General features: G+C 45.7%; 1 protein-coding gene across 2 annotated transcripts in view; it reads right to left on the minus strand.

Moving 5' to 3' along the window:
- Positions 1–867: 867 nt before the first annotated feature.
- CycY (cyclin Y) overlaps positions 868–14,096 on the minus strand; it is a 124,264-nt gene continuing 111,035 nt past the window's right edge. For both annotated transcript variants that reach the window (XM_077646072.1, XM_077646071.1), the window contains exons 6-7: positions 7,179–7,412; positions 868–1,479 (exon numbers count right to left, since the gene is read on the minus strand). In XM_077646072.1, the coding sequence (XP_077502198.1) occupies positions 1,357–1,479; positions 7,179–7,412 (357 nt within the window). In that variant the 3' untranslated portion in view covers positions 868–1,356. The remainder of the gene's footprint in view (positions 1,480–7,178; positions 7,413–14,096) is intronic.

Raw genomic sequence — 14,096 nt, forward strand, 5'->3', positions numbered from 1 at the left:
AGTACTAATCTGTAACAGCATTTTGACTACCGCAGTTTACGGAATGGTTTGAGTGTTAGTGCACAAACCTAAGCATTACATGCTTGCACTTAATCTCACTAGCCTTAACTAGCCAGGACTTAATCTCACTAGCCTTAACTGATGATATCCCACGATGTTAAACTTGTGGGAAAAAAAAAATTAACTTTTCCAGCATTTGAATTCAACCGTAGGGCATTCAAACTGGCTACCAACAGACTCAGTGCAAATGAAGTTCTGTCATTGCCAGCACATTGTCCTCTCTAATTGGCACCCACAAGCCACTTTGCTGCACAAAAACTACCAAGCAGACATTTGATGAACTGGGTCGTTGGTTGAAACTGCTAGTTTAGCTATTACGTGTCTGTGAGAGTTCAGCCAATAACATTAGTGACGTCATTGCTGTATCATGCTAAGCTATGACTCCAGCTGTGCAGCTGAGTGTCAGTTAGTCTGTTGTTCAGCATAATCTACTCAAAATGCTTACCAAAACAAAACAGAGCTGCCCTTCAAAGGGAGCCCTTTCGCATGTTCTTCAAATTATGTTAGGAAACCTTCTCAAATGTGCTGTTTTGACCCAGCCATTGGCTGTGAACAGCGTGGTTCTGCACGTAATTCCTTTACTCCCTCAAGTGAGCAACTGTTTGTTGTGAACGAATTGCATGAAATTAAATAAACTGAAGAACCTATTGCAAAAATATAACTAGATTTCAAACCACGTATAAAAAAAAGGCTCTCAGTTCCACCTCACACCCTACTGTGAAGTACATAACAGGAGGCCTAAAAGAATGTTCGGTAGCCAGAACTCAACCATGCACTATTGTCTTAGTAGTTTGAACAGAAACATACTTTGAAGCAAGAATTTGCATGTTTATTATCATAAATTTGTACAAGTATTACAATCCAGAAAAAGAACTTGCATAAACTGCTCTGTAAATGAAATTTTATTGGCGTAACATGGTAAGCAAGTCTCTTGTGTACATTCATTCCACAGCCTGATTAAAATCTATGGATTGTGCCTTCTGTCCCAGTAATATGTGGAATGAAACACAAAGCACAGCAATGACAGCCATGTCATATAACAGCAAAACAACAAACAAAAACATCTTTCCAGACTGTGTAAAACTAGCCGCCAATATGGTTCAATATCCTACACTTTTAAACAGTTGTCAAACACAGCCGTAACTAGGTATAATTCATCTTTTTGCGTGTTTCAGACGCAATTATCTTCGGTTTCAGCACCATCACAAGAAAGAAAATGTGTATAAAAAAATACTCAACATTACGTTGTGTTTGGCAAGGACTTACAAAGGGGAGCAAATATGGACGATGGTTTTATCAGGACAGAATCGCTGTGCTCCTGCGAACAGAAACGTTGTTCACATTGTCGAGGCTGGACCACTTTTTAAAGCCATTCCTATGGAGTTCACCCAGCTTGTCCTCGCACACCCTCGACATAGCCTGCAATAAAAGCAATAGAGACAGGCTCACTGTGGGATGCGAAGCAGCCTGCACAGTGGGAAAAAAAAAGTAGAGGGTCGACATTCTAGTTCACTGATTTATGGGCGGTTTAACGTCCCAAAGCGACTCCGTAGTGAAGGGCTCCGGAAATTTTGACCACCTGAGGTTCTTTAACATGCACTGATATCGCACAGTACACAGGCCTCTAGATTTTCGCCTCCATCGAAATTCGAAAGTGAAATTTCTAAAGGCAGCATCTTTCTTGAAGTTTGGGCATTTGTGCCAGAAATCCATGTTACTTGAATGGCCACTTGCAGTTTTTGATGTTCACGAATGTTAAATGTCTACACTTGAATATCTACACTTCAATACACTTATACATTTGAATGTCTGGGACAAAAAATTCAGCGTGATTTCTCTACAACTAGTGCTAAAAGTTAGACATGATTTCTGCATACAAAAAGTTGCACCCCTCGAGCCATATTTATATACTTTGAATGTCTGTGTGTACACCACTGCTAAACATTGCAATCACTGTGTGCTGTTCCCACAGAGATTTTGTCAAATGAGCATTTGGTACAGTTTCAGAGAGCTGATCATATTGCTTCAAGCAGTTCTCCACTAAAACAAAACGGCTGCTTCAGCATAGCATGAAATTTTTGCATTAGCTGCACCAGCCCCTTCTGTGCTACAACTAACACCTTGCAGAGCACATGCCTAACAGGCAGCACACAAATTTAGTTTGGATGCTGCATCTCAGCCATATGGAAACTGAAAGCCACGACATGCTTTCACATCACTGCTAAGATACACAGGAACAGAGCAGAGCCGCTATATACAGGTGCAGTTATGTCCGGACACTGATTTTCTTCCTTTATATCCCTCCTGTATGCTTGCAGGTTTATGTGAAAGCACATAGCCCAGTTGCAGGTTTTGGTATAGCTGGCATTTCCTTAATCACAGCTTGGTAATATCAAGTGTTCAGTTCAAAGAACCCTTTGGTTTTTGACTACCACAGTTTGGAAATCAGTTTTTCAAAAAATACCTACAGCTAAGCACCCAATAATTTTTATTGTGAAAAAGAAAATGAAGTCAACTTTTCTCCTTGTCACAAAGGGCAATGAAAACACCCTGAAGCAGATATCAGACCAAAGGCAAAGGGGGCGACACCATTTCACCTTTTGCATGTGTGTTGCATGTTTCTGCCATTTCACAGTCCTAAAACACAACCGCAAAGTAGATGGAAAATGGACTGTACCCACAGTGGTGGCAGTGGTACATAAATCCCTCATTGAATGGCCAGGTGTATGTAAAGCAGACTGAGCAATGCTTTCATAGCTGTTTGATGTGTATATATCGCCGGCAAATAAACAGCCCCACTGGATTCAAAGCACCTGCCCCTTGTTCAAAGCTCCACGATTTGAAAAAGACAGGCTAAGTTTATATTACATAGTGCAGCAGCTCTCTGGGATGAAAAATGACAAAATCAACTAATGTATTCAATGCATTTGCTTTCTGCACCAGATGCTTCATGCACAAAAGAAGTAAACAAGCGCAGTCGAATTCCTGTGGCTTTCCTTCAAATTGGAGGCGACATCCTCTCACACTGGCATGTCGTTTGCTTTGGGAAGTGGTACACCCACACGCAACTCGTGGTTTCTTCATTCACTCAATCAGCCGCGGCGGCGGCTCAGTGGTTATGGCGCTCGGCTGCTGCCCCAGAAGACGCGGGTTCGATCCCGGCCACGCCAGTCGAATTTCGATGGAGGCGAACTCTAGAGGCCCATGTACCGTGCGATGTCCAGGTACGTTAAAGAAACCCAGGTGGTCAAAATTTCCGGAGCCCTTCACTACGGCGTCTCTCATAACCTGAGCTGCTATGGGACGTTAAACCCCCATAAACCATCTTCACTCAATTGCCATGCCTGCGCCACAAGTATCCTGTAATGTGTGTCAAAACTGCTTTCATGGGACAGGTGATAGTGCACCAATGGCGGAACTGGTATGACTCAGCACACTGCACACATCGCATACACATGCGAGTGAGCAAGCCACTCATTACAGCCCAAATCAGGTAACACACCAGTGTGACCCCATGCCTCCAATTTAAACAACGGAATCAGGCATGTAGCCAGCAAAGAGCAGCCTATGCTAGTGTGTCCCCCTTTTATCTGCCTCTTGCGCTGCAGTTAGAGCCATACATGTGGCGCCATCTGGGAGGCGCAGCGGGAAAAAAACGGCTGTTCCGATCAGATGCCGACGCTGTGTTCCTCTGACCTCGTCGTGACTCTTCGCAAGAACAAGCTGGAAATTCCTCGTAAAACACCCACCTCGTTTATGGCCATCCCAACCTGAATTCGGATACACTGCTTTTTATTTGGGCTGCGCATTTGTCATGTTTTTTCCAAGACTGCGCAGTCACAGCACGACCTATCGCATGAATCGAGCGCAGGGGAAGCAAAAAGAACCACTGAGCTGTAAATTCAGATGGAGTATTTAGAGTCGGACTGTTTTGCACACATGCCCGACTCGACGACTCAGGGAAAGTGTTCAGACATGACCTGCGTTAATGAGCGAACGCGACGTCTGTCCAGCCTGCAGAAACGCTTTCCTTTGACCTGCTGACTGTTTCTATCACCGTTTCCTGCTGTTCTCAGCGTTTGCTTCTGGGCAGTTTATCCTGCCGTAGACGCACGCCACTGGTAGCAAAGCTCATAGCAACAGTGCTTTCTTGCTTGCTTGCTAGGCGTTCGATCTGGATTCCCACAAGAACCAAGAGAAAACGCCTTTTGAAACAAGCAAATCGATTTACTCTTGCCTCAATGGGTGCCATAATAGCTGCAAAAATGCCGCCGGGAAGCAGTTAAAGGTTATGTTTTATCGTTTTTCATGGAAATCGTACGACTGCAAAACGAAACAGCGCTGCCGAGAGCAGTATGGCGTGCAGGGTAAACAGGCCAGCGTGGAGAAGTGATAAAGAGAAAATTGTCATGGGAGCTGTGTACACAAAAGGTAATCAAATCTGCGCCGCACACGCGAGTCTCAGGCACTGTCCGAGAACAAACTGCACGAGCGACTACCATTGGCCTAATTTATAAAACATAAAAAAGCACTGTATATACAAAACAGCGTGTACGTGGCACCCTGTTGCTAATAATCCCACACGCGGCACACTGCAAGCAGCCTGGGTGATGCACCTGGCTGCTTATTGTCCAAAGTAATTCATGCGCTGAGCGTTCACGTTACTGCGCGCAATAACGGGCGATGAGCAAGAGGGATTTCAAGCTCGATGTTTGTACCGAGTGCTCAAAACCAACAGGCAGTGAAGAAACGAGCCGTAAAGGAATTAAACTCGCCTCAAAACTGAGCCTGCACATAACTCAAAGGTGTCCGCGGACGTTGCTGCGCAGAAAGGTTCACCGCACGCATCATACACAGGCTTAGGTTCGCAGAATCTGGGACTGCGCACCAAACCGTTGTTTTTAAAAACGTGTCAATATTTCCATTCGTCCAAAAGCTACATCATCACGCGCTGGTGATGTTAATTAAGCTGGTCATGCATGCTGTTCTTTACGGAGACCACTCAAGCGCAACCCCACCGTCGTTTGGACCGAGCGAGCGAGAAAACAAGAATGGCGGTAGTGACCGAACCTGCTTGCGGATAACGACGACGCTTTCAGAGCGATGTTGTAGTTCCACATATGCCTGACCCAGCCTCTCAGGGCAGATCTTCAGATGCGACCCATGTTACTAAGAAAGTGTGTGGTCTGCCTGCCCCGCAAAAATATTTTTTTTGCAACACCTTTCCAATGGCTGTTTAGGTGCAAACTCCTAAAACGAAACGCCGCCAGCAGAAGCGCTCGCGACAAGAGACGAACCCAAGGCACCGGCATGCAAACAGTGCGCCTGGCGAAGAACGGGCTGTGACTTTCATTGTTTTGCTTTTAGTTTATTCTGAAACACAAACACGGTGTATGCAAATGTGCATGCGGCGCAAACGCAAAAGCGGCAGCAAGAAGCCCTGTTCTAATGCTCTAGTGCTGTCGGGAAGCACGTATTTCACGGCTCCTTCAGCTGCTTCACATGACAGCGGAAAGCCGCTTTGCGCGTGCGCCGCGCATTAGGTGGCGCCACTTGTTCTGGAGCAGTGGCGCCACCATACCAGCCCATACCGTATATACTCGTGCAAGGGTGGCACCCCCAACTTGGCAGCCTGAAATTAAAAAAAAAAAAAAGCCACAAGAATTGCTCTGTATGTATTAAATTTTGCCCACGTGGTACGTTACACTAGGAGCCGAGAGTCAAAAACTGCCAGCGACACTTGGTATAACCACGCATGTGTCTTTCTACATGCCAGACTCTGCGCAGAACCGCAAACTTTCAGCACTGCTAACTTGTCTTGAGCACTCTAGCACTCACACCATAAATTACAGAACATTTATGGTGTGCAAAAAAAAAAATTGGCTGTGATTTAGCTCTGGTTAAACCTGGTTGAATTGCGAAAGCTTGCTTAGCTTTCGCCTTAGAATTTAACTGTTCCGAAGCAGTAGAGCAACTAGATTCAATACAGACTCTTCGTCGGTAATCAACCAACGCGTAGCGCACCGCTATATATCCCAGTGGAGCCACCACGGAGCGAGCGCAAGGCGAGGAGGTCGTCACATCAACGGAGAGACCACGTGCTAGGCGCGGTGCCGGCTTGGGGGCGACGGCACACGCGACAAGCGGCTCCTTCTAGCTGCGGCGGGAAGCAAGCTGACGTCACGCGTCGTCATAGCAACGGAGAGAGCCGACGTTACACCACCTGCCAAGCACAGCGCCGGTTCTGGCGTACGGCATACGTGACGGGCGGTTAGACCTGGCGTAGTATTGCTTTCGCAATAAAACTAGAACTGGGAATACCCATGCTCGCGGCGCATTTCCTAACAGTGACACGCTGCCCACCATGCTCTGGCCATAGTAGCACAACGTTCGCCCAGTGTCACTCGGCCTAGTGTGCTTCGCATCGAAGCCGCAGCAAAAGTGCTTTGAAGCTAGTCATGGTTTACTAAAAAAGGTTTAACCTTGTTACCAGTTCATCATCACACAATAACCGCACGTTAAAATGAACATATCATTGACTTCCTCAAGGCCTTCCAACAGCGAGGATCGCGGAAAAGCAGGCCAGGCAAACGCCACCACACGCTGACAGCCGTGGGTTGCATGCATGGCACGCTGTTCCAACTGTCGGCCAAGGCACCACTACAGTCAGTCGAACGCCAGACTTTCGGAGGATAACCTGATCTAGCGACCTGTTCTACTTTATGCGATTAACTCGGTTTGTAGTTGGGCGTGCGTCTTATCCACACTTTCAATGCATTATGCATTTGAAGGATTTGCCGAGACTGCGCTAATCCATCATAAAGATGTGTTGCAGCATAAAAAAGGGATGCATCATCGAGGATCCGCTGTAGATGGAAAAATTTTATGAAAAAATGCCAGTTCCATGTGAGGGTCACACCCAGTCATAACTGTGGGAAAAAGTGCAGCCCTTACATGAGTATATACGGTATTTTTGTTGATTGTCTCTACCCTGAAGTTAAAAGGCTGAACTAATCTCAAGGAGGATATGCCCATTAGAAGACTAAACAATATGCTCAATGGCTTTTCTTGGAAACTCTGTGGCACGAGAAGACGGAATGCATGCCTGGCAGTCTTACCTCAAGCTTTTGAGCCCTCTCTTTACTCAATGGCTCCGACGGGAAGGCCAGTTCATTGTGATCAGCAAGGGTTCTGAGGTCAAAATAGTACTTGGCATAAACACTAGCTGGCACATTGATGTTGAATTGAAGCAGCTCTAAAAACTGGCGCTCAAGCTCATTCATATCCTCCACCGTGATCTCCTTGAGGATCTGGCAGTAGTCAACATTCCAAACAGCCTGGTCATCCCACACCTGCACAGAGCACAATGTCACAAGCACTTTTTTACCTTGCAAGCACTGTGCTGAGAAACTTGATGCAAATCTGTAACAAGAAAATTGCTCTGCCCCAGAGTGGCAAAGACACAGGGTGGCTCAGCAGTGCCCATAGCAAAAGACACTGAAAATTACAAGAGCATGCTCCATGCACAATATCTAGCAGATGCCCACGTAACCCGTACAGTGCTGAGCGGCACAAAGAAATGAGCATTTAACACCAACGAGCTTGAGATATAGGTGCCGTGATGGAAGTACGATTGCTCAGTGTGCAACATGTAGCAAATATCTGTATGAATTATGCAAGCACAACACCAGAGGCGAAAGAGAAAATGGTCATGGTTACGCTTTTTTGCCAAGATAAAAGCTGCTGCTTTGGCGACAAGACCATTTAATGCAGGCAAAATGCTGCTTTGGCAAAGCCACAAGTTGTTTTGACACAAATTCTGAAATATGCTCACACGTTTCCAATAGCTGAGTAAATTAACTCCATTGTCGTAGCTCTCTGATGATGACAATAAAACAAGGCTGGTGAGGTCATCCTTATTAGACATCCTAGAGGAGCCCCGATTCACAACTTTACAGACAATGTCACCCCAAAATAATGGACCTCTCTCTGTTTGCAAACAATGACATCTGGGGAGCACATGGGCAGGGGGCATGCCAAAAGGAAACAAGCTTGGTTGGCAAAAGAGGAATTTCTGGTCCACGGTCTGCCTGGTGTGTGGAGCGTTGTGAGCTCTCTGCCGAAGTATGTTTTCTGCCCGAAATTGTGAATTAACTATATTTAGATAGGCCCTGGTATGCGGCACTGCAGTGGCCAAACCCATTAGCGACTGGCAGCTGGAAAAATGATTTCAAGTGTCCGGCAAACATGCACTTTGGAGATAATTTCGTGTATCTAGTTAGAACAAGCCTGACCCTTGCAGAGCGCAGGCACTGAAATCGTATCAATCACTTAAAGTATAGGACCTTGCAATGGAAGTGCATGTTGGCAAAGGGGTTATTTTGGAGCTCGGCACCAGTTACTTAGTCCTAAGGTCCTTCACAAAAGAAGCGATAGCAAAGCCCTACGAAGTGCACGTGGTTGCCTGTGAGCGAAGACAGCACCATACGCATGAGCGCCGTGCTTGGCTCATTGATTTTTCTGCCAATACGGACATTTCTTGTTTGGCGCGTTTAGATTACGTTTTGACAGACACATGATATCATTGCTAGAACGTATACCGTTCAGGGTACGATGCGCATCGGTAGAATTATGCTGTACGCAAAACAGCAGGATAATTAAGCAAGTTTTGTACAACACTGCATAGTATTCATGCAGAGTGCACTAATATTGCACATATGCACTAATATTTCATAGCACACTTAAATGGCGCAAGCAAAACCACTTTTCAACTCTGAAATGACAGCGCTTGATCGAGCACAGTATGTTAAGATTCCGGGTTGGAATGTGGCTGCACTTGAGTGGCCAAGGTGCTGACATGCGCTACTTCCAGCGGTAACATATGCCATTCCGACCTTTGAGCGCTCGATCAGTCATGATTTCAGTAGGATTCATTCAGGGAGGAGGATAAAGGAAAGTATGTGGTTGCTTGTTCACCCAAAAATGCATCTTCTTACAACCAAGTGTATGCTGCAGATCCTGACAGCACTTTGACGTCAGTCACTTTGCTCTTTGGGTTCCAGAACCCATTTTTCACTGGTTTTCGCTATTTGAAGAGCATAAGAAATATACGCAGCTGATCTTCGATTGATTAGCGCATTCCACTACGCAAAAACTCAACGGCATTGAGATAAACACAATAAATTGTCACTATACGAGACAAAATCCACTGCACCACGTCGCTGACAGCGGAACATTTTGCCAACCATTCCAAGCCATGTCCATCATCCCTCCTTCAAAACGTTATCCATGACGTAGACCGGGAGAGGTCTATTGGAAATGCCAAATGAAGTTGCAGTGTTAAGCTTTTACTGCTTCCCTCAACCAATATCCTTATATTTGAACCCATTCACCAGGTAACCCATGCTAAAAGGGCATCTGAAGCTAAGAGACTGGACATGCAATCTACACTGCCATTTTTCTTTGAAAAAATATTTCTCCGGACAAGCGTTTTCAACTCTTTTCAATAAAGACTTTTCCTTCTCTTTCTCTCTTTTCCTTGCCTTGTACACGTGTGAGCGATTCCCCTCCTTATTAAGACTGTGGTCAGCATTACCCATGGTAATACCCCTTTTTGTAACTACCTTGAAAAGGGGTTCCAGCAGCTGTGCAGGCACTATACCACATGGCAACTGTTCTGTGACAACAAAAATCAAACTGAAAAGCTGCTGCAACAAGCTACTTTGTGCTTTTGTTAACTTTATAAAATGTCCATGGTGGCGTCCTCCCAGATCTGTTGACATGCCAAGCTAAAATGATGGTTCGGGCCCCTTTAACACAAATAGTGCCACTAACAGGATGCTGGCATGCACTTTTCAGTGAAAGCAGGTTCTGGAAAATATATTCAGCTACTCATAACCACCTAATTCACAAACCAGCAGTCATGCTAGCCAATTAGACTTCTCAGGGCTTTTTGCATGGGATCACACCTAGACTCAAAAATGTTTAGGGAAGAACGCTGGCATCGGGAGCATTGGGTATAATCACAATGCAGCTGTTGACCTGGGCTTGATGGCTGGTGAAGGGTGGCCCCTTCAGTGTGGTCTGGTACAAATGATGGAACACTTCCATCACTGAAGGCGCTGTGCAGTAACAGCACACTATACCCCATTAATGTGCATTTTTAAAGGGATGCCGAGGACAACTCCATCCTATTTTTGTTCTCGGTAAACTTCAATTGTTTGGCCTTTTGTAGCTGACATATTCATTGGTGGTAAATTTGGAGTTGCAAATAGAATATTTTTCACCACTCTATTCAAGCTCGCAACGATGTCTGAACTATTATGGTCTCCATGATCTCGGGCTGGAAGTGGTTTGCAGTGCAGTGAGGCAAGAGAGATTTGTGTAAAAAATATCAACATCACCACAGTTTACTTATGAAAACAGCCGTTTCTTTGTGCCTTTTGTTTCTTAAAAAGCTCAGTTTTCACTGAAAATACCCTTTTGTCATGAAAACTCGTAATCAAGCGATGCAAGCAAACTTGGATTTGTCCCTTTAATATATGGGGCACCATCTTCATTAGCCTTGCTGTCCGAAACCGACAATAGTACCCTGAAAATAGTTTTTACGGCAAAACAATGTAGGTCAACAAGTAGTTTTGACAACATGCTTCATACATTAATACCACCGTTTCGCTAAATGCACCAAACCAGATGAGCTGTGCCATTCTGATAAAAATTGGGAAAATTATGCCACACTGCTTCAAACACGCTGCATCGTGCACTGGCAATCCAGGCAAACATAACCTTAGTTGTCGCCACTGTTTCTAAACATTAAGGTCCGTTGAAGCCCACTTATAATGAAGATGACTGTCGCGCGGCATTCTTTCCTTGTATCCTGAAGTTTGCAGCAAATGGACAAACACGAATGTTGGAACACTGACATTTATGGTGTACTTCTTATGCCATATGTGCCGCCATCTTCAGTCCGCCGAAGTTTTGGCACGTGTTTTCAAGCCGCTGCCCGTTTCTCTCTTGCTTACAAAATACGAGCAGCACACGCATCAAGATGGACGCCAATGGATGTCCTCAGGCTTGCGTATCTTTAGAAGGTACTTTTCACTGCCATAATTCCGACTGGCCGGCCAATTAGGGCTAGAGTGAGTCAAACGCTCGATGGTCGCGTTTCACTGCGACGCAGATATAATTTGGTCGTATAATTCACATGCACAGATATGGCAATTTCCGCGTATATGGCACATCACATTACCAGACTATTGTCTTTGCTGACTAGCGTTCCTGTATCTGCTCCCGATATGCATAGCTTGCACCGACGTCAGTAAAAAGGAACTCTTGTGACGTGAATCCACTGCGTTTATGAACCACCAGCTCCTGCATGCCGCGTCATTTCGACACAGATGTGCACGCGATATTTGGTCGTTCCAAATGCAGCGGTGATAGCGGAAGGAAACTTTCAGCAAACATTCTCTGCATGGAAGGTTCCAAAGGGCCAGAGCGAGCAAACGATGGTGTGCTGAACATGCAACTTGAATGCGACGCGCATGAAACGTGCCATGACTACAAGTATTCAGTCCCAGACGCAGCTTCATAACTGGTAAATCTGCAGGTCAGACTGTCGTCACAGTGATCATGGTGAAACAATAAAAGCCTCGCTGTGTAATCTGACCGTTCGCATTGAAATGGAGACCACCCATGTACCTTGAGGAGACGAATCCTGACTGCCCTGTCGCTTCCCCGCTGGTCGCCAGTGCACAGTGAAAAATGACACAGCAAAAAGTGGTAAGCTGAGGCCTGAAAAAGGCATGCCAAGGGCAATGCAGTGGAGACGGCGAACCAGCCTTGCAGCCATGTCTGCCAAAGCTCACTGGAGATATCAAAATTTCTCTGAACTGTGTTCCAGCATCCAGAAAGCTAAAAAGGAACCAACACTTAAAAGCTTAAAGATAGAAAAAAAGTTCTGCGCTGACCTCTCCAACTGGGGCACTCTTGATTCCACTGCGTCATGAGGGGTCAGCGTTTTCGCACTACCAAACCTTTTTCTTGCACCAAACACTCTCGATTTATAGCCCTTGGAAAAGGAGGCATTTCCATGCAAAAAGAAAAGCTGGTCGCAGCACAAAACACATCACTGTTTATCCGTGTCTCGTCTCGAGGTGCGCACAGCAGCCAAAGCAGTTAAGCATGGCCGCCAAGCAGCAAGTCACGTGCAAGCTATGTACACAGGAACACTGACCGCTGACAAGTGACCGCTTGGGGAGAGAGCCTGCGCTGATGTATGCGCGGTATATGGCAACAACGCGCAGGCAGTGTTCTGTGCTGTTCAGTAAATTTTTGTACAAAGTAAATGGCAGTTACTCTTGAAAAGTTCATTCGTGAAAACCTCGCGGCAACAAGGCCGGCGGCGAAAATGGCTGCGAGGCATGATCCGCCCGTACACTTTAGGCTAAGAACCTTTCAGTTGCACAGGTTTGGTGGCAAGCTTTTCAGCTGGAAGGGGGGAGGGGGAGGAAGGGGAAGGTCAAGAAGTGTTGACAGTGCATTAGTGTCGGTCCACTCCGCATCTGTAGTGCGACTCGCACCTAACTCAGGCAGCCTCACAGTGAGCTCCAAGTTCCCGCAAGACTGCAATGCTGGGCTTGCGTGGAGGATTTTTTCCTGGTTTCTGTCGCATGTAACATCCATCATTCTCACATATTTTTGATGCTCATGTATACTCTCGATGGAGATCGCAGCCGCGCGGTGCGTTCCTACACGTGGGCTGCTGGCACACGAGTCCTCGTTTACAACAGAGCACAGTGTCTGGAGACTTCGTGCCAAGCCAGTGCTTGTCATAAATGGGCACAGCTCTGCATGGAATTGCTGTGTTTGTACTTGGCCGTATGTTTGAATTGTGCAACATGGTGATCCCGGCGCTCTGCCATCTGCTTAAAAAATGGTGCACTGTACATTGTTCAAGGTTAGAGCAGACTTTGTGCGCACTACAGGCGGAAATGTCAACAATTCTTCAGCCAACACAGAGGCTGATCATAACTGGCCTGGCTCACAAGGATAACGAGGTGACTGAGTCTGATTAATTGCCTCTGAGTGAGAGAAGCACAAGTGTGCAAGAAAGCATGACTGAACTGGCCAACATAAATGGTTTTAATGTGAAGATTTAACAAAGCTCTTTAAAGCTTTGTAAAAAGGAGTGAAGAGCCACACTTCAGCACACTTGAGCTACTATGCGTGAGTAGGCACGTGCAGTGTATTGGCTGTTAACAAAACATTGTATGACATATTTCACAAGGGTGTCTCCTCACATGGCGTGACGACCTCTCATGTGCTACTCTGTGCCAAATTAATGGTGCAGCACATCTTTACATCACACTCAACCGAGTGGAAACCAGACATGCAGAAGAGAGGCTGCACGCCTTCTTTTAACATTTCTTCGGGACACTGATCTTGTTTCTAAATGGTGACAGCAGGAACGGACTATGGTCTACTGTGATTGAATGTGTGCGTAGATGGTGTCTTCTGGAGTGGACTATGTTGTACTGTGAGTGAATGTTTGTATGGATTGTGACACCACAATGAACTATGTTCTACTGTGACTGATTATGTGCATAGATGGCGACTTCTGGAGTGGACTGTGATGTGGACTGATTGTGTGCATAGATGGTGACTGCGGGAGAGGAATATGTGCTTTTATAAGAGGCTGTGCGGAAACTAAAAGCTGCTTGCTTTAGAGTGCTTCTGGACAAATGTTTTGTTGCTCCAGAGTGCTCCAGGTTCTAAATTTTAGTACTCCAGACTGCTCCTAAATAGACGTTCCAGCTGACCCAAAGTCTAAATTGAAAATTTTAGTGCTCCAAATTTCATAGCATCTCACTAAATCTGATACCTGTAAGACCAGCAGCTATTCAATTGTCACAAAAGCATCCCTGCACTGCGTCATCCATTCGTAGACAGCATTACTTACCATTAACCCTTCCAATGCAAAAGTAAGTGCCTCCATGTTTCTCTTTCCATAGCAGTAAATTGAAAGAGCAAGCACTGTG

This window comes from Amblyomma americanum, chromosome 1 (genome assembly GCF_052857255.1).
Source record: "Amblyomma americanum isolate KBUSLIRL-KWMA chromosome 1, ASM5285725v1, whole genome shotgun sequence".
Classification (NCBI taxonomy): domain Eukaryota; kingdom Metazoa; phylum Arthropoda; class Arachnida; order Ixodida; family Ixodidae; genus Amblyomma; species Amblyomma americanum.